The 20,348-nt window shown below is 42.2% G+C and overlaps 1 protein-coding gene across 1 annotated transcript in view; it reads right to left on the reverse strand.

Annotated features, from left to right (window-relative positions):
- Positions 1-4,326: 4,326 nt before the first annotated feature.
- Positions 4,327-20,348, reverse strand: part of LOC140477385 (activin receptor type-1-like) — a 56,065-nt gene continuing 40,043 nt past the window's right edge. The window contains exons 8-10 of the mRNA XM_072571196.1: positions 20,108-20,305; positions 9,293-9,423; positions 4,327-6,493 (exon numbers count right to left, since the gene is read on the reverse strand). Of these exons, the coding sequence (XP_072427297.1) occupies positions 6,359-6,493; positions 9,293-9,423; positions 20,108-20,305 (464 nt within the window). The 3' untranslated portion in view covers positions 4,327-6,358. The remainder of the gene's footprint in view (positions 6,494-9,292; positions 9,424-20,107; positions 20,306-20,348) is intronic.

The raw sequence follows: 20,348 nt of genomic DNA on the forward strand, positions 1-20,348 counted from the left end.
GGTTTTTATATTCTGTAAAACAGGTATTTATATAGTACATTTCACAACTACTAGCCATTTCAAACACTTTACAGCCACTGTGTTACAGTGTTCCTTATTCATTCACTGGCTATGGGCCTTCGAGGTCATCATTTGATATCCATTCTTTGTGCTCTTGCGAAACTGCTGGTGAGCTATATTGTTGAATTGTTGCAGACCCTGTGCTGTAGATACAGCCAATGTGCTGTTAGGAAGAAAATTCCAGGATTTTGACACAGCAACAATGAAGGAATGGTGTTGTATTTCCAAGTTAGGATTATGTCTGGCTTAGAAGGTGGTGATGTTCCCATGCATCTGCTATTCCATTCAAGAAGGTCACAGTTTGGAAGCTGTTGTCTTAGGTGTTGCAGTGAGTTGAACAAATATGCATTTTATAGATGGTGAACACCGCAGTCATTCAGCAGGGGTGGTAGAGGGTGTGAGTCAGATTGAGGGTTGTGTTGCTTACATGGAAGGAAACACAGAGATCAAGACCACAAATGTATTGCTCACGTCAGAATGTGGGAAAGGAAACCATTCAGGGCATAGAGAATGTTTTAGCATGTATTATTCATTCCTGGGATGTGGGCATTGTTGGCTGGGCCAGCATTTATTGTTTTTTCCTAAATGCCGTGGAAGTGTTGTTGAGCTGCCCTGTTAATCGATTGCAATTGATGTGGTGTAGGTCAACCCATTGCACTGTTAGGAAGGGGGTTCCCAGTGAATGTGAAAGAACATTAATGTAGTTCCACATCAGGGTGGTGAATGGCTTGAAGAGGTATTTTGCAGGAGATGATACTCCATTGTATCTGTGAACATGGTCTTCTAGGTCGCAAGTTGGAAGGTGCTGTCAAAGGAACCTCGTTAAGTTGTTGCAGTGCATCTTCTGGATTGTACATACTGCTGTCACAGGGTTACAAAGAAACTCAGTTTCTCCCTCCACAGATGTTGCTGAACTGCTGAGTTACTCCAGCATTTCCTGTTTTATTACTGCTGCCACTGTGCGTCAGAGTGAGTGTTGAATATGTTAGATACGGTGCCAATCAAACAAGCTGCTTAACCTTGGAAGGTATTGAACTACTTGAGTGCTGTTGGAGCTGTGCTGATCCAGTAAGTGGGAGTATTCCTGGCTTGAGCCTTGTAAATGATAGACAGGGACTCAGGATGCAGGGGATGGAACACTCACTGTTCAAAACTCCATTTCTCTCTCCAAAGATGCTGCCATACCTGCTGAGTCTCTACACTTTCTGCATTTATTTATATGGCTGGTCTGGTTCAGTTTCTGGTCAATGGTAAGCCCAGAATGTTGAAAGTGGGATATTCAGCACTTAACCCATCTTATAGACTTGTTAAGTCTGGATCTAGCTCATTATTTATTTCAACATGATACAGCACTTACTGATATTTACCAGACATTGCTGAATTCCCAAAGAAAATAAAATTCATCACAGGTGATTGACGTATTCAGCAGTGCTAATGCCATTGCATGGTTATGAGCAATCATTGTGTTCTTTCTTATTGGAGATGGTCATTGGCTGGTTACTTGCCGGTCAGATCAAACCTGAGTATTTCCAGGCCTTGTTGTACTTGGACATGGCAATCAATGGTGCTGAAAATTGTATAGTCATCAGCGAATATCTATACTTCTGATTTTACGATGGAGGGAAGACCATTGATAAAGCAGCTGAAGATGGTAGGGCGTAGGGCATTACCCTAAGGAATGTGGGCTTCTTGTGGTGTAGTGTCTCTACTATCTCTCCTCACTGGTTATGTCCAATAGCTGAAATAATTGACCTCCAGCAACCACAAACACCTTACTTTGTACTAAGTATAATTCCAACCAGTGGAGATGTTTCCCTCGGATTCCCATTAACTCACTGATGCCACCCTCAAAATACTGCATTGATATCATGGGCACTGACCTTCACATCCTCTCTTGATTTCAACTCATTTGTTCATGTTCTGTCCAACTTATCATCATAGGACAACTTGTACTTCCAGGTAGCAGATTTAGATTTAGATTTTTATAGTCACGTGTACTCAAGTACATTAGTACAGGAGTATGGTGAAAAGTGCATAATGTTACCACACGTAGCACCATCTTAGGTACCAAGGTGCCTAGGTACAAAAAAACATAGGTACAAAGTGGTAAGAGAAACGAGAGTTTAAAAATTAAGCAGCACTCCATAGAGTAGTAGAAAAATAAAGAAATAAGATAATAGTTATCATTAAAGACTTTCATAGTTTAAACTAGGAAAATAAAAGAATATGTTAGAAGTTCAACAGGTTTTGTTGAGTCCTCTGCTTATCTTGCTCTGCTGACTATTCTCGATGCCGGCACCTCAGATTCCATCACTGCTGCTGAAACTGCCATCTCTCTGATCTCCCCCGGTGCCTTGGGAACATGCCGGGGCTGAGACACTGCCATGAGTTGCCAAGAGACCAGGCCAGGACCCACCATGAATGGCCAAGAAAACGGGTTGAGACCTACCGTAGGCATGGATCTATTCAACCTCCTCTGAATCACCTCCAATACATTTAAATGAGACCAAAACCCCAGACAGTTTGAGATGTGGTCTTATTGATGCCCTGCAGTAACTAAAGCATTACATCTTTACTTTTATGTACAATTATTTTTGTAATAAACAATAGCATGCTGTTACATTTTTTGGTTACATGTACATTTTTGAGCCTTGTGCCCCAGTAAACTAAAACCCTCTACCACTTTGGAATTCTGCAGTCATTCTCTATTTAACATTTTTTTTATTCCTTCTACCAAAATGAAGAATTTCATGTTTTTCCACATCATATTCCATCTGCAATATTTTTACCCAATAACTCAACCTACCTACATCCATCTGTAAAGTCCTTAGGCCTCCTTCACAAAATACTTTCCTACCTATCTTAGTGCTAACTATGAATTTAACCGCATGCCTCCACATTCCCTTCATCAAAGTCAATGATACATAGACAGGCTGGAAACTATTGAACCGTGGTTAACTAACAATGTACAAAACACTGGACCTGGATGAGTTCTATCACAAACCAAAGACTTGTAAACATCACAACATATGAGTCAGTAATAGACTTCCATACAAATGAAACATTTAATAGCACCTAACCTTTCTCTCAGGTTGAAAATGACAGACATAAAGCTGAGTACTCCAATGGGAAGCAAATTGTGCCTGCCACAGCATTTTCATTTTGATGAGTTTCCCTGCAAAATCATAAAGAAGTGGTGCTTGTATATTCATTTAAGAAAAGTCTTAAAATGCAGGGGATTGAGACTAAATTAATCATCCTTTCTGAGAACTAGAATGAGCTAAGCAAAATGGCCTCCAATGTTCTGAAAAAATACTTGGTCACAGCTTTGCCTGACAGGACATTTCTCTGAAACTTCTTCTTCATTTGATGAGTTCACCATATTGTGCATCCTTCACCTTAAATTCAAAATTATTGTTCTCTGCTACACTCCCAGCTACCATAAGAACTTAACTCTGATAGCTTCAGTGCTTTTCTCTCAGTCTGTGTAACACAAATGGCTTCTCATCCATTGTGATTTTAACCTCTATTTTTAATGCACTCTCCCCTCTGGATTCATTGCACTCTTACTATAGCCACACCACCATTTAAAATCTCCAATACAAAATCAAAGCAATCCCCTTTTCCTTGCCATCTCACAGAGACATGCTAACCCCATTGTATCAATCTTCACCTACAACTCCCATCCATATTCCATCACTACCTTAATTCTGTTCCTTCCCAGAAAACACCACCCTCAATGTATTTATGTCTGCACTTTCAAATTCCCAACTCTCTAGCCCCTGATCCTCCTGAGTCATGCACTTGAACTAGTGACATGTTCCACTGCACTGTTGCTTTCACCAAGAATACTTTCATCAAGAATAAAATTTCGCTTCTCACTGCAACTGCTTGATTCTGCCCCTTTAAAAGAAAAACAATAGCTGGTGCTGCATTTTAAATGGATCGATCAATCTGTTTTGGTATTTTTAACAAATTAAACATTTGCATTCCTCAATACATATAATATAGTTGTTTATTTTGAAGTAATATGGGACATATGTTTACTTACCAAAATGGCTTATGTCTCACATTTACCCAGTATTTGAAATACAAATTACAGTAATATATAAATGTGTTATTAATATAAATTATAAAATGTGAGGTGATGGCCGAATGGTATTGTCACTAAACTCTTTATCCAGAGACCCAGGTAGCGTTGTGGGAACACAGAATATTGATTAAGTTTACTTGAATGATAACCTAACATTGCATCTGCTAACCAATTTTACTTTACCTGTATTGATAGAAACCATTTGCTTTTTTATTACTTGTGTGTGTTCTGTTTCACAACAGGTTTTCCAGAATGGCTGTTCATGATGTAGTTTTCTCGAATTCGGCAGTCTCAAACTGACTCCTACAAATATATTTGCACCATTACATTGTGACCTTTCAAGGCATCTGATGCTGAATGATAGAAACAAAGATGAAAGTGAAGAACACACAGGACATTCCTTTATTAGTTTTTTTTTTCTGAATTAAATGAAAAACTTTGAAATTGATGTATTTTTAAAACAGTGAAAAATTGCACCAGTCTTCTAAGGATTAAGGCTAAAACAATATTCTCCATAGATGAACACGAAAATTTAAATCATAATTGTTTCATCATATAATGCAAAACTGCTAAAAATGTAAGTGACATAGTAGCTTTAATATTGCTCATTCATAAATATCTGTTGCTTTAAGGAGTTACTGTTAAATAGATACTGCAACCAAGTTGAGTGTAGTGAAAGACTAATTGTGTCACTGCAGTCATAGGTTAACATAATGCTTTTGCTGTGCGTAAACAATTGCAGGAATACTAAGTTTCAATATTCAATTATTGCTGTTTCAGAAACTGAACTACACTGAAGTACTGGGAAGTATTACAGCGTAAGAATGGTATAGCTATTCATTGCATAATTCACCAAATGGTAAAGCTGATCAGATGTCCCAAATGAAATAATTAAAATCTTGTCTACAAATGCAACATACTTTCACTTATAAAATAATGCAATAAGCCCTTTTGTTTAAAACTACATAATAAATCGAGTGCTCTGTTACGCCTATTGCACAAATTAAAACAATAACAAAAGGCAACAAAGCAGGCTCCATACACGAACATTAAAGACTCACATATAGTTAGTGTTACAGTATTTCAGGGAAACAGTTCTCTGCATTGGAGATCACAATTTTCTTTTTAAACACTTTTGTGACAAATTTCCTTATTTCTCAGTGAGTGTATTGGCAAATAATTAATGTTGGTTTCTATTGTTCATTCCTGTAGTGTTTTTAGTGTTTTGACTTTTTACACATGATACAAATCAGTAACTTTGTTATTTCCTCTACTCAGCACAATCAACTTTCGAGGAAAATAAAAAGATCACAGAATAGTGTTTTGCCCATGATGAAGTTAAATAGCAGGGCATTTGCATGTTTAGAGAAACTGTATATTTTTTCAAATGTGGTTAGCTACAACAAAGACTTTTGTTTCCTATGCTTCTTTCTCCTAGGAACTCTTCAAGTTCAAAACAGCAAATCAAAATGACAAGAATGTTATTTCCTAACATGACAAAATATGGTATAAAAAATAACTTTAGACCTTGGGTACAACAATAAAGTCAAGGCATACAATCTGAACAAACAGTTTTAACAGATACACATACTGTGGAAAGTACTTAAAATAATTGTTTAACTGAATCTTAAGCAAGTTAACTGTAGCCCATAAATGCAAAGGCACCACCATTAGCAGTTGGTGAATATGTCCTCCTTTCACATAAAAGATAGGACCACTTTTATATTCAAATACAATAACCATTGAATGGCTCAAGTATCTCCTGTAACAAAACAACTAAACTTTACCTCATCGAATGAAAAACCTCATGCTATTTTCCAGGCTGAAGATCAATACACAGGTCAGGGCTATTGCAACATACTTGATAATATACAGCAATGCAAAAATAAAAAAAAACACAAAATTTAGTGCAAAACTTCCCCTTCCAAATAGAACTGAAATTTAGTGAGCACCTAGTGAACATGAAACTGCAGCCTGATTTAATTTGCATCAAGAGCAGCAGCCATTGTTGAGTGATTGGTTTGGTTAAAGACAATGATCCATCTGCCATTGCAAACCATAGCATCCTTGTTGCCACTTCTCGACAATGTCCAAGTGCCGACTGCAAAAACAGAAAAATGGGCAGTTTGAAATCTGCATCTCCTGCTCTGCTGCAGATCCAGTTATACTTGTTGAACAGTGGTAAAACAAGTGCTCATTTTCCGTTCAGCAGTCCATTTTCACTTTCTCTAGTGAATTGCTTATTTTTCCTAAAGTTTTTTTGATGCGTAATGCAGTGAGCCGTGCAGAGGGATTTTGGTACCAACACTCCTTCATCAGCTTGGCAAGAGCAGACAGTGTCTGAAACAAATGAGAACAAATAATATGATATAAACCAATTTACAGTTTACTGGAAACTCAGATACAAACCATGTTAAGAAAACACTAAGGTGTATTTGAAAATTGTAGCACAACACGCAGAATCAATCTTCATTTTTTTTCATGTAAGATAAATAGACTCTCAGTTTTTTCTCTTATCTGTTTTATTTTACATCTAAGTGTCACTTTTCTGTATTTGCTTCCTGTTTGAGAGTCTTTACATTTGATGCACACCAAGAACACATTTGCAGTTTGCTCCTTTTCCTGGGAAACTGTATGCACACTTGGATAGAGAATGTGAGGGAAATGGGGGAACGGACTGGACAGCATGGAGGATGGGGTGTCCACACACTTGAACAGAGTGTTGAGGGTCTACAAACTCTGGGGAGGGTGGGTGTTTTGTGTTTGGGGATGATTGCACTGTTGGTTGACTGCAGGTTAACAAGCCTGAGTTTTAAGGTCATGCCAGTGGATGGAGTCTGAAGCTCATGATACTTCCTGAGAACCCTGCAATGTATGACAGAGAAGCAGGATAACTGAGAAAAGCTAGTAGTAGCCTATAGAAGTGATGTGGAATAGAGTGGAACAACTTTGCTCCTCTGTGTTCTCCTTAAAGGGAGGGTTTTAAAAAAGACTTTCTGATGAGAAGTTATTAACATGGAACATTAACATTGTTTCTCACTGCACAGATAGTGCCTGACCCTATTTTCTATTATTTAAAAAAAATTAATTTCTTTAGCAGCTCCAAGCAGTCCCATTAAGGTTTGCTGTTGCACTGGAAATGAGTCGGCCATTCCGGGCACATGCTCCACCTGGATCATGCAAAAGAACCGGAAAATAAATGCAAGTCTATTTGCGTAATTACTTTGATGTGGGACATTGCAGTGTGTCAAAGGTAGCAGAATCAGGGGAAACAAAATTGAGGAGTAGGGACTTCAAAATATATATACATGGGAGGCGGTTGAGAAACATAGAAAATACTGAGTAGGCCATTTGGCCCTCTCAAGCCTGCTCTACCATTCCATCTGATCATAGTTGATCATCCAACTTAGTACCTTGGTCCTGTTTTTGATAGAATAAACTAGGGTTTCAGCACTATTTCATAGATGACAAGGCAGAAGGTAGAAAGGTACACCACTGGGCTTCAGGAGCAGATTAATTGCAGCCTTCCATCATGTAATAAGGGCTTGTGCCAAAGTCACCACCACTGTGATAAACCTTGCCCACTGGGCTCCAGAGCTACAGTTTAGTCCAGTAATCTCTGCCACATTTATTTCAGAGGGAGACAGTGGACCAAGACGTACAAGATTTCTTGGCTTCTGTTTTCTTTGGATCTGCTTCTTGGCTAGGTGAGCCTCGCTTCAGCCTTTTTAATCAGTCTCCACAAGCCATGACTGACAGTGACCGTCTTCCAGTTGTCAGTGTCAATGTCAACCATCTTCATAGCTCAGTTACAAGTGTCAGAGGTAGGAACAGTGCCACTGTGTCCCAAGAACCCTTGCTCTGGATTTATCCAACACTAGACATGTCTCGCTGAATAGCACTCTCAACATATGCAGCTAACACATCACTGACTAAGACTTGAACATTGTTGAGTGACAAATTGTTATAATTCATAGGACAAATGCCCTCCCCTTATCAATCTCAGCCATACTGTCTACTCAGTGAAAAACCAAGAGAACCTCAGCTGGACCAAACAGGCGCTCTCCACCCTTGGCACAAACAGTGTAGAAGTGAAAATCCACTTCCAGACACAGCATTGCATTCTCAACATGTGGGAAGAGGGAAACATTACTTACTACTTTAAGGATAACAGCACTGGAGTACAAGCTGTCATTAATGACAGCAGACTGCTTAGCTTCAGTTATAAAAGAGATTCAAGCGAGAAACCTATTACAGAATATATAGAATAGAATCTCCAGTGTGCAAATAGGCCATTCAGCCCAACATGATCACGCCAACTCTCCAAAGATTATCCCACCCAGACTCATCCCCTACCCTATCCCTGCACTTCCCATGGCTAACCTACACAACCTTGGACAGTATGGGCAATTTAGCAAGGCCAATCCACCTAACCTGGACAATTTTAGACTCTTGTGATGAAACCAGAACACCCAGAGAGAATGTGCAAACTCTATACAGACAGGTGCCCAAAGGTGGAAATGAATCCAGGTCCCTGGCGCTGTGAGGCACCAGTGCTAATCACTGAGCCACCATGCTGCCCCTCATGTACTAACAGCTGCTTGAAGTAAAGTCCAATGAACCGCTAGGCAGTGCACCATTCACTAATAAGTATTCAGTACTCAAGAGTACTGCCACAGTACTCTGACATCCTTCAGCACAAGGAATATCAGAGGCAGGTACAAAGTGACCAAAAAGGGGTCAAGTCCATAAGCAGAGCAGAGAAAATACCTTAACTCAACAGAAAGACTCAAAACATCTTCACGAACTGTAGCAAACTATTGGAGAGGCGGACAGACTACTATCTTCAGTGTTTTCCAGGAAGAACACTTTGGCATTATAAAAAAATTGCCAGTCATGGCTGAGCTGGTTATCAAAATTACAATGAAACAGTTGACTTAGTAAGGTCACTCAAGCACAGGAAATGGCTATCTACATAAACATCCCTGTCTCTGTTGAAGTAAATGGACTATTCCCCAGAGTATGCATGAATAGTGGAAGTTATGAAGACACAACAGACTTATAGTAAGATCACAAACTCCAGAGTGAAATGGGATATTAATAAATAACATCACATAAAACAAAGGGTGTCAAACTCACAGGATCCGAAAACCATCTGTTGGGAATATTTGGTCTTTGCTGTTCCACACATACAATTTTTCGCATATCTTCAAAACTAGGGTCATTCGGTACGAGATCATAGAATGGAGGTTTATACTCTTCAGCGATTCCTACAAAAACAAGAAGGAATTAAACTTCTCAACACTTCTTGTTTCAATGGCACATGGCAAACTCAATGTCCAATGCTGTGAGATATCATAGGCTTCTCAGGGTAGTTGAAGTTTCCAATGTTCTCAAGTTGGGAGGTTCTCTCCATGACCAGTGTCCTAACCACAGGGGTTCTTAAAGCAGGTGATGCACCAGGCACCTTGGCTGCACATCCCTGGTCTCAGGGTTCTCATAACAGGGTAGTCCTGAGGGTTTTCAAGTGGGTGATGTCTTTGAATGAGTGAGACAATTCATCCAAATTATCTTGCTGTTTGATGATGTAAAACCTCACTAAAGCAATTGTGAAAAGGACCATGGGTTTAGTTCCCTCATGCTTTGCGGAAAGTCACAGTGGAAAGCAACATCACGTGCTTTCTAGACCATTGTAAAGAACTAAAAGATATTTTTAATTTGAAAAATATATTTTATTAATAAAATCATATAAGTATATATAACGTTCTAAGTCATTTCTACATAATCTTTGCAGAGAGGGAAAAAATAAATGCATTGGAATTGTTGGCATGTCCTTCAAGCAGCTTTCTCTGCTGCTGGCCTGTGGTGGGCCTGCGGGAGGAAAGGGTTTTCTCCTCACCACCTGCCACACACACTTTGTTCACAGTCTCCTCCTCCATTGACTCTCTATTCTCAGGCAAAGGTTCAGTTAGTTTATCACTCTTCAGAGCATCTTCCTTTATGTTCCTGCAAGTCTTGCCCTCCTTCTGACGGACCCTTTTCTCAGTTGTCTTATTGGAGGCTGGTGCCTTACTGTCCTTTTGGGGTCCACTGCTTGTTTTGCTACTTCAGGCACCGCCCCACCCCACCCCTCAATTTGGGCAGGCTTTCCTGACAGAGGTTAAAGCTCTTGGTCCTTTGCAGTCCTTTGTCTGGTGTCCCTCCTGTTTACAGATACTGCAGATGGACACTTTGTTGTTCAGTTGCCATTTGCCCTGACCTCCCAGAGGTTTGGCACACTCTAGGCTGCCCCACGACTGAGTGGCCTCAGCTTCATCCAATCACGAAGCTGGAGGGCAGTTGGAGGATGTTCCCTATGGCATCTGCCTTCAGGGTCACCTTGACCTGCCACTTACTGTCAGAGTCATAAACATGTACAGCATGGAAACAGACCCTTCAGTCCAACTTGGCTGTGCAGATCAGACACCCTAATCTAATCTAATCTAGTCCCATTTCCAGCACTTGGCCCTTATCCCTCTAAACCCTTCCTATTCATATACCCATCCAAATGCCACTTAAATGTTGCAATTGTACCAGCCTCCACCACTTCCCCTGGCAGCTCATTCCATACACGTACCACCCTCTGTGTGAAAAAAATGCCCCTTAGGTCTCTTTTATATCTTTGCCGTCTCACCTTAAACCTATGCCCTCTAGTTCTGGATTCCCCCAACCAGGGAAAAGACTTTGCCTATTTACCCTATCCGTGCTCATGATGTTATAAATCTCTATAAGGTCACCCCTCAGCCTCCGATGCTCCAGGGAAAACAGCCTCAGCTTATTCAGCCTCTCCTTATAGCTCAAGTCCTCCAACCCTGGCAACATCCTTGTAAATCTTTTCTGAACCCTTTCAAGTTTCACAACATCTTTCCGATAGGAAGGAGACCAGAACTGTACACAATATTCCAAAAATGGCCTAAGCAATGTCCTGTACAACCGCAACATGACCTCCCAACCCCTGTGCTCAATACTCTGACCAAAGGAAAGCATACCAAACGCCTTCTTCACTATCCTATCTACCTGCGACTCCACTTTCAAGGAACTATGAATATGCACTCCAAGGTCTCTTTGTTCAGCAACACTCCCTAGGACCTTACTATTAGCTGTATAAGTCCTGCCAAGATTTGCTTTCCCAAAATGCAGCACCTCGCATTTATCTAAATTAAACTCTATTTGCCCACTGGACCATCTGGTCAAGATTCTGTTGTAATCTGAGGTCACCTTCTTCGCTTTGCACTACACCTCAATTTTGGTGTCATCTGCAAACTTACTAACTATACCTCCTATGTTCCTATCCAAATCATTCATATAAATGATGAAAAGTAATGGACCCAGCACCGATCCTTGCGGCACACCACTGGTTACAGGCCTCCAGTCTGAAAAACAACCCTCCACCACCACTTTCTGTCTTCTACCTTCAAGCCAGTTCTGTATCAAAATGGATAGTTTTCCTGTATTCCATGAGATCTAACCAGTCTCCCATGGAGAACCTTGTTGAATGCCTTACTGAAGTCCATATAGATCATGTCCACCGCTCTGCCCTCATCAATCCTCTTTGATACTTTTTCAAAAAACTCATTCAAGTTCGTGAGACATGATTTCTCACGCACAAAGCCATGTTGACTATACCTAATCAATTAAATACGCGTAAATCACTTCCCTCAGGATTCCCTCCATCACCGACAGCAGGCTCACCAGTCTATCGTTCCCTGGCTTGTCCTTACCACCGTTCTAATTAGAAGTACCACGTTAGCCAATCTCCAGTCTTCACCTGTGACTATTGATGATACAAATATCTCAGCAAGGGGCCCAGCAAACACTTCCCTAGCTTCCCACAGAGTTCTAGGGTACACCTTGATCAGGTCCTGGGGATTTATCCATCTTAATGCATTTCAAGACATCCAGCACTTCATCAGCTATAATATGGACATTTTTCAGGTTCAGATTCCAAAAAGGTCCACCACATACATGCTGCCTCCCTCAAGCTTTGTGCATTTTCCTAAGAAGGTCAGGACATCTGCTGGTGGGACATAGAGTTCTACATCTGGATTGTAACAATCCAGCTCCTCTGGGCTGGGAGGAAGAACGATGGTGAGCATCTGCTGTCCTCACTATGGCCTAGCTGCTGTAAACCATACTGTGAAGCCTCTGTAAAGATGCCCACCTTGAAGTTGTTTTCCTCTTCCCTCCACAAAGATCTCAGTAGGTCTCTGTCCCAATGTAACCTCCTGGTCAACTCCTCCAGGCTCTTTGGCCACAACCTCAAACAATCCTGGTACTACAGCAACGTCTCCTTCCTCAGCAGCTGCTTACATAGCCGGCTTATCCTCCAGGACTGCAAACAACATTCAGACCATCTCAACTTGGACCAAACTGTGACATTGCTATTTACAGCGCACCCATAGCTTCCAGAAACTATTCTCCCTGCGGATCCTCAGTTCCATGCTTGCAACCATGTGCCACTATCTTCTCTCACTCCAGTCTACCCTGCCCCAGCTTAGGGCCTCTCTTTCTCAGACCGGCAAAGACCTCAACTGTTTTTCATCCTCAGAAGAATCCACACCCTCAACCAATGTTTTTTTCTCCATCCTATCAGACATCAAAGAGTGCAAGTATGCGAATGAGTCCTGATGAAAGGTCCCAAGTTGAAATATCAACTCTCCTGCTCGTCTGATGCTGCTTAATACACTGTGCTTTTTCCAGCTCCGCACTTTATTGACTCTGACTTTTCAGCATCTGCAGTCCTCACTATCTCCTTGGATGCACAATGGTGCCTCAGACAGGATAGAAATAGGGCTCTCACCTTCTTTCTCCTCAAATACCTTCAGGTGATGTTGACATTATTTCATGCTTTGGAGGTCGAGTTGAAACATACCCGGCTACAGTCAGAAAATATCTGCTCCTTGGAACCTGTAGCAACCTGGGAGAGACCTCTTCACAAAGGAGGTCCAATTGACTTGTGTTCCTTCATCTACCTTTTTCACAGTCATTCTAGACAGCCTGGCCTAGGGCCTGAGGGCTTGCAGTGGTCAGAGGTCCAGTTGGCTTGGACACTGAAATGGCATTAGGCTGAAGCCAGCATAAGGATCTACCAACTCAAGTGATGATCCTCCAATATCCAATCACAAAACAACGATGATCTTTAAATCCTACGGTGACTCACAACTCAGAGCTAGCATTTGGTCCGAGCCAAAAGGCTGAAAGATATTGCATCAAAGTGCCACTGATATGCCCCTTCTTTAAATAATGGACAGCTGTCAAGGACAGAACAGATACTCCCACACAGTTCTCAATGATAGAGTTAAAAATCACATACCACCAGGTTTATTTAGAAGTACAAGCTTTCAGAGGGCAGCTTCTTCATCAGGTAGCTGCATAGCAGGATCATAAGGCACAGAATTTATAGCAAAAGATCATTTGAGTCATGCAGCTGAAACAATATATTGAACAAACCTAGATTACTGTTAAGTTTTTCATCTTTTAGAATGGGTTACAGGTTTTGGTTCATTAATACATAAATCCCAGAACTTCTTTCCAGTCACGTACCTGAGATAACTTGAGGGCTTTTATATATAAAAGTGACATCTCAGCATTAAAGGCGAGACATTATAGTTCATCTGTATCCCAATCTTGAGTCAGACTGGTTCCATTTCCAAAGTAGGAACATGTAAAAGCAGATGGTGTGCTTTTTGAACAAAATAGAATGTACCTGCAAAGAGAATTCTGCAAATGCAAATTCACCACATAGACTTGTGTGCACGCGTGTGGGCATGTGAGGGAGAGAGAGTGTGTGTGTGTGAGTGAATGAGTGAGTGAGTGAGTGAGTGAGAGAGAGAGTGAGAGAGAGAGAGAGTGAGAGAGTGAGAGAGTGAGAGAGTGAGAGAGTGAGAGAGTGAGAGAGTGAGAGAGAGAGAGAGAGAGAGAGAGAGTGAGAGAGTGAGAGAGTGAGAGAGTGAGAGAGTGAGAGAGTGAGAGAGTGAGAGAGTGAGAGAGTGAGTGAGAGAGTGAGAGAGTGAGAGAGTGCGTGTGTGAGTGAGAGAGTGAGAGAGTGAGTGTGAGAGTGTGAGAGTGTGAGAGTGTGAGAGTGTGAGAGTGTGAGAGTGTGAGAGTGAGAGAGTGAGAGAGTGAGAGAGTGAGAGAGTGAGTGAGTGAGTGAGTGAGTGAGTGAGTGAGTGAGTGAGTGAGTGAGTGAGTGAGTGAGTGAGAGAGAGAGTGAGTGAGTGAGTAAAAGTGTGAGTGTATGTGAGAGTGAGTGTATTTGTGTGCATGGTAGAGTATGCGGGAGTGCGATGGAATAGAAGTCTGTGAGAGGGTGTGCACGTGCGAGGGTGTGTGTGTGCGCATGTGAGTGTGTGCGCGCATAGTGCAGTGGGGTCACCTGCAGCGTAACATGAACCCAAGGTCCCGTTTGAGGGCATCCTCGTGGGTACCAAAGTTGGTTATCAGCCTCTGCTAGGCCACTCTGCCTTGTTGCGTATCCCGATGTCCACCTTGGGGACGGTCACCCAAGGATCAGAGGCTGAATGCCCCGACCACTGAAGTATTCCCCAACTGGGAAGGAACACCCCTGTCTGGCGAATGCTTCGTGGTGTTCATTCATCCGTTGTTGCAGCGTCTGCTTGGTCTCCCCAATATACCATGCCTCGGGGCATCCTTGTCTGCAATGTTGGACAAGTCACGAGTACCTGCAGCGTACATGGTGGTATCCATATCAAAACTCTGACACGTCTTGCAATGGTTGCCATGACAGGGTTGTAAGGTAATGTGGCCCATGTTGTCCTGAAGGCTGGGCAGTTTGCTGCGAACAACAGTCTGTCTAAGGTTTGGTGTTTGTAGTGAAGGTGTGGAGAAGGTCTTGGCGAGGTGCTCATCCTTATTGATAATGTGCTGCAGTCTGCGAAGAACATGGCATAGTTTCTCCACTCCCGGGAAGTACTGGACAATGAAGGGTACCCTATTGATCGCATCCCGTGTCTGTCTCCTGAGGAGGTCATTACAGTTTCTCGCTGTCGCACATCTGAACTGGTGATTGATGAATTGATCATCATACCCTGTTCCTATGAGCGTGTCCTTCAGCAGCTTCAGGTGTCTGTCGCGTTCCTCCTTATCTGAACAGATCCTGTGTGCGCGTAGGGCCTGTCTGAAGGGGATGGGTGTTTTAATATGCTTAGGGTGGAAGCTAGAGAAATGTAGCATCGTGAGGTTACCCATGGGTTGCAGTAGAGTCAGATACTGAGGTGCCCGTCCTTGATGGAAATGCATCGGTGACATGAACAAAGGTCCCAGTTGAGGCCATTCTCATGGTACAGAATTTGGCTAGGAGTGTCATCAAACCAGCAGATAAAGGAGGAGCCATCGTTATTCAGAATAGAATGGACTAGTGCAAGGAACCTTACCAACAACTGAACGAGGAACACTATAGAAAACTACCGATCAATCCAACCAAAGAAGACACCTGTGAACTAAACAGATTGATCAAGACTTTTGACCCAGTCCTTCGGAGTTCCCTACCACTCTCATCCCACGCACTTCTCGTGTAGGGGACTTCTATTGCCTTCCAAAGATAAGCAAAGCCAACGCACCAGGACGTCTCATCGTGTCAGGCAGTAGAACTTTGTGTGAGAACCTTTCTGGCTATGTCGAGGGCACCTTGAAACCCACTGAACAGGGGACCCCCAGCTTCTGTCATGACACGATAGATTTCTTACAGAAACTCAGCACCCATGGACCCGTCCTACCGGGTGCATTCCTCGTCACAGTGGTAGTTTCAGCACTCTACACTAGCATTCCCCACAATGACAGCATCGCTGCAACAGCCTCGGTACTCAACAGTAACAACTGCCGATCTTCGAGCACTGTCCTACGATTCATTCGCTTCAACATCGACCACAACATTTTCACCCTTGACATTCAATTCTTCATTCAGATACACAGAACAGCCATGGGGGCCAAATCTGCATCCCGGCATGCCAACATTTTCATGCACAAGTTCTTTGCTGCACAGGACCTCCAACCAACACTATACACCAGATATATTGATGACATTTTCTTCCTCTGTATCCATGGCGAGGAGTCACCAAAACAACTATACAGTGACACCAACAAGTTTCTTCTCATCATCAAACTTACCATGGACAAACTTTAGTACCTGTCTCATTCTTGAGCACACATATCTCCATCAAGGATGGGCACCTCAGTACCTCACTCTACCGCAAACCTGTGGATAACCTCACAATGCTACATTTCTGTGGCTTCCACCCGAAACATATTAAAACAGCCATCCCCTACGCCAACACAGGATCGGCTCAGATGAGAAGGAATGTGATGGAAACCTGAAGGTGCTGAAGGATGCCCTCATAAGAAACAGACACTCAACTTGTTGATCATTAGTTCGGACGTGCCTTAGCAAGAAAGCGTAATGACCTCCTCAAGAGGCAGACACGGGATGCGACTCATAGGATACCCTTCGCTGTCCAGTACTTACCGGGAATGGAGAAACTATGCCATGTTCTTTGCAGCCTGCAACACATTATTGATGAGGATGAACATCTCGTCAGGACCTTCCCTACATCTCCACTTCTCACCTTTAAATAACTGCTGAACCTTAAACAGACCATTTCTCGCAAACTGCCCAGCCTTCAGGGCAACATCGATCACATCACCATACAATATTGTCACAGCAAACACTGCAAGACATGTCAGGGTGTCGACATTACACATGGGGATGCCACCCACCATGTACGCTGCAGGCAAGGATATCCCCAAGCATGGTACAATGGATAGACCAAGCAGATGCTACAACAATGAATGAATGGACACCGCACAACAATGGCCAGACAGGAGTGTTACCTCCGAGTGGAACACTTCAGTGGTCAGGGGCATTCAGCCTCGGATCTTCAGGTGACCATCTTCCAAGGTGGACTTCAGGATACGCAACAACGCAGGGTGGGAGAACAGAGGCTGGTAGCCAAGTTCAGTACCTATAAGGATGGCCTCAACCAGGACCTTAGGTTCATGTCACACTACAGGTGACCCCACTACACTATACACATGCGCATGCACACACACTTCTACATACTCATGCAGACTCTTTCTCATACACACACCCTCTCACAGGCTTATACTCTGTCACACTCATGCACACACACATACACACATTCTCCCTCGCGAGCATACAAACAAATATACATATATATAAATCTATGGGGTGAATTTGCATTTGCAGAATTATATTTGCAGATACATTCTATTTTGTTCAAAAAGCGCACCATCTGCAGGAAATATAACCAGTCTGGCTCAAGACTGGGATACCAACAGACTCTAACCTCACTCCTTTAATGCTTTATCTGAACTGAGATGCCATTTCTATTTTATAAAACCTTAAGTTATCTTGAGAATGTGACTGGAAAGTAGTTCTGGGATTTATATATTAATGAACCAAAACTTGCAACCCATTCTAAAAGATGCAAAACTTAACAGCAATCTAGGTTTGTTCAACGTATCTCAAATTTGGTTATAGTACATTTTTCCCTGCGTCCAAGCCATTAATCTTGACTGTTGAAAAATAGTAAATAGTTGGAACCCAAGGATCAAGTAAAAGGAAGGAGTAACAAGAATGCAGAGTACTGGGCGAATGGTAGATTCTTGATATTATAGATGAGTAGAGAGATCTCGGTGTCCATGTACATAGATCCCTCAAAGTTGTCACCCAGGTTGATAGGGCTGTTAAGAAGGTATATAGTGTGTTAGCTTTTATTAATAGAGGAATTGAGTTTCAGAACCATTAGGTAATGCTGCAGCTGTACAAATCACTGGTGAGGCTGCACTTGGAGTATTGCGTACAGTTCTGGTCACTGCTTTATAGGAAGGATGTGGAAGGTTTGGAAAGGGCTCAGAGGAGATTTACGAGGATGTTGCTTCGTATGGAGGGAAAGTCTTATGAGGAAAGGTTGAGGGACTTGAGGCTGTTTTTATTAGAGAGGAGGAGGTTGAAAGGTGACTTAATTGAGATAATCAGAGGGTTAGATTGGGTGGACAGTGAGAGCCTTTTTTCCTAGGATGATAATGACTAGCACGTGGGGGTATAGCTTCAAATTGAGGGGAGATCGATATAGGACAGATGTCAGAGGTAGTTTCTTTACTCAGAGTAGTGGGGGCGTGGAACACACTGCCCGAAACAGTTATAGACATGCCAACTTTACGGGTATATATAGTCATTGGATAGGCATACGGACGAGAATAGAATGATGTAGGTTAGGTGGGCTTTAGACTGGTTTCACAGGGGGGTTCAATATCGTGAGCCGAAGGGCCTGGACTACGCTGTAATGTTTTATTGTGCATTGTTTCAGTTGCATGACACTGAGACCTTTTGCTATAAATTCTGTGTCTTATGCTCCTGCTCCACAGCTACCTGATGAAGGAGCAGCGCTCTGAAAGCCAACACTTCCAAATAAACCTGTTGGACTATAACCTGGTGTTGCATTAACTTTGTCCACCCCAGTCCAACACTGGCACCTTCACCTCAATGATAAAGTGGGTTTAATCATTAAGTGGCTGATCTATTAATTATACAAACACAAATCTGATTTGAATTTTATGCTGCCTTTGTTAATTGCACCAAGATTACACTAGAAATATTAAAATCGAACTTGAATCGGAAGAAAATTAGGCCAGAATTTCAATTGCTAACACTAACCAGAACTGCACAAACGCGGTTGTATAAAGATTAGGTTCCAGGATTCTCAAAATTGATCATGATGCAATATTGTTGGTTCCCCTTTGCTCTGACCAATATTTAACACTCAATCATCATCGCTAACAGTTTATCGGATCATAAAATTATTCTCTATTGGACCTTACTATGTGCAAGGCAAGCTGATTTGTTCAATGTCACAATTCTCCCCTCTAAATAGCACTGTGAATGTATCTACTCCCCGAGAAGGCAGAGGTTCAAGTCGGCAGGTCACCACTACCTTCTCTGTGGCAATTAGATTAGATTAGATTAGATTACTTACAGTGTGGAAACAGGCCCTTCGGCCCAACAAGTCCACACCGCCCCGCCGAAGCGTAACCCACGCATACCCCCACATCTACATCTACCCCTTACCTAACACTACGGGCAATTTAGCATGGCCAATTCACCTGACCTGCACATCTTTGGACTGTGGGAGGAAACCGGAGCACCCGGAGGAAACCCACGCAGACACGGGGAGAATGTGCAAACTCCACACAGTCAGTCGCCTAAATGCTAACCTAGGCAGCAATGCCCACAACCCCCACAAGAATAAAAAACAATCACTGAAATGTAATTCAATAAGCTCATCAGCACTTGGGGATATCATGGGGGCATGAAAAGAGCTGTACAAATAGGAGTCTCCTTTTCTGCATCCAGTCTTTAATTAAATACTTATATATCTGAATGTAGAAATATCCACTGTGTTGTCCTTGCTTTGCATTTGTAGATGACATATTCCTGAACTTAGAAAAATAAGATCATTTGAGATTTCAGGTGGTGGCTATCTGCACTTTTGAGGGTCACCCCCAGTCCAGGTCTGCATCTCATGTTCTGCATTATGAGGCACAGCTAAGGAGGAACTGGCATATTTTCAGTGATGGTGGTGGAAGAGACTTTAGAGACAATTACTGTTTACAACCAGAGAATCCTTCAAGATGATGATCTTTGAGAATTCATCCCCAATTATAAACACTGGGAAGAAACAAACTTGTCTGACGTTTTAAAATTTGCACTACAACTCTGGGAACTATGTAAAAATTAAATATGTTTGAACACTGGACTATTTGGTGTACATAAAGCAAAAAAATTTAAACTGGTTCACTTTACTTGAACTCAACATGGATTAGTAGTCCGGCCTTTTAATTGAAGAAACACTTGCAAAATAATAGTTTGGTTACGCTCACCATTACTGAATGTCCTCCTAGTTACTTCCCACAATACAAGTCCAAATGCCCAGATATCCACGCGTTTGTATGCATCAAAACAGTCAACTTGAATAGATTCTTCAAGTACTTCTGGAGCCATATACCGTTTGGTACCAACTTTAGGATTATTCCCAACATCTAACTGATTGTTGGTTTGAGAATGCATCACTGCTAACCCTATAAAAAGATATGTCAATTAATACAGCACGCATGCCAAATC

The sequence above is a fragment of the Chiloscyllium punctatum genome, chromosome 5 (genome assembly GCF_047496795.1).
Source record: "Chiloscyllium punctatum isolate Juve2018m chromosome 5, sChiPun1.3, whole genome shotgun sequence".
Classification (NCBI taxonomy): domain Eukaryota; kingdom Metazoa; phylum Chordata; class Chondrichthyes; order Orectolobiformes; family Hemiscylliidae; genus Chiloscyllium; species Chiloscyllium punctatum.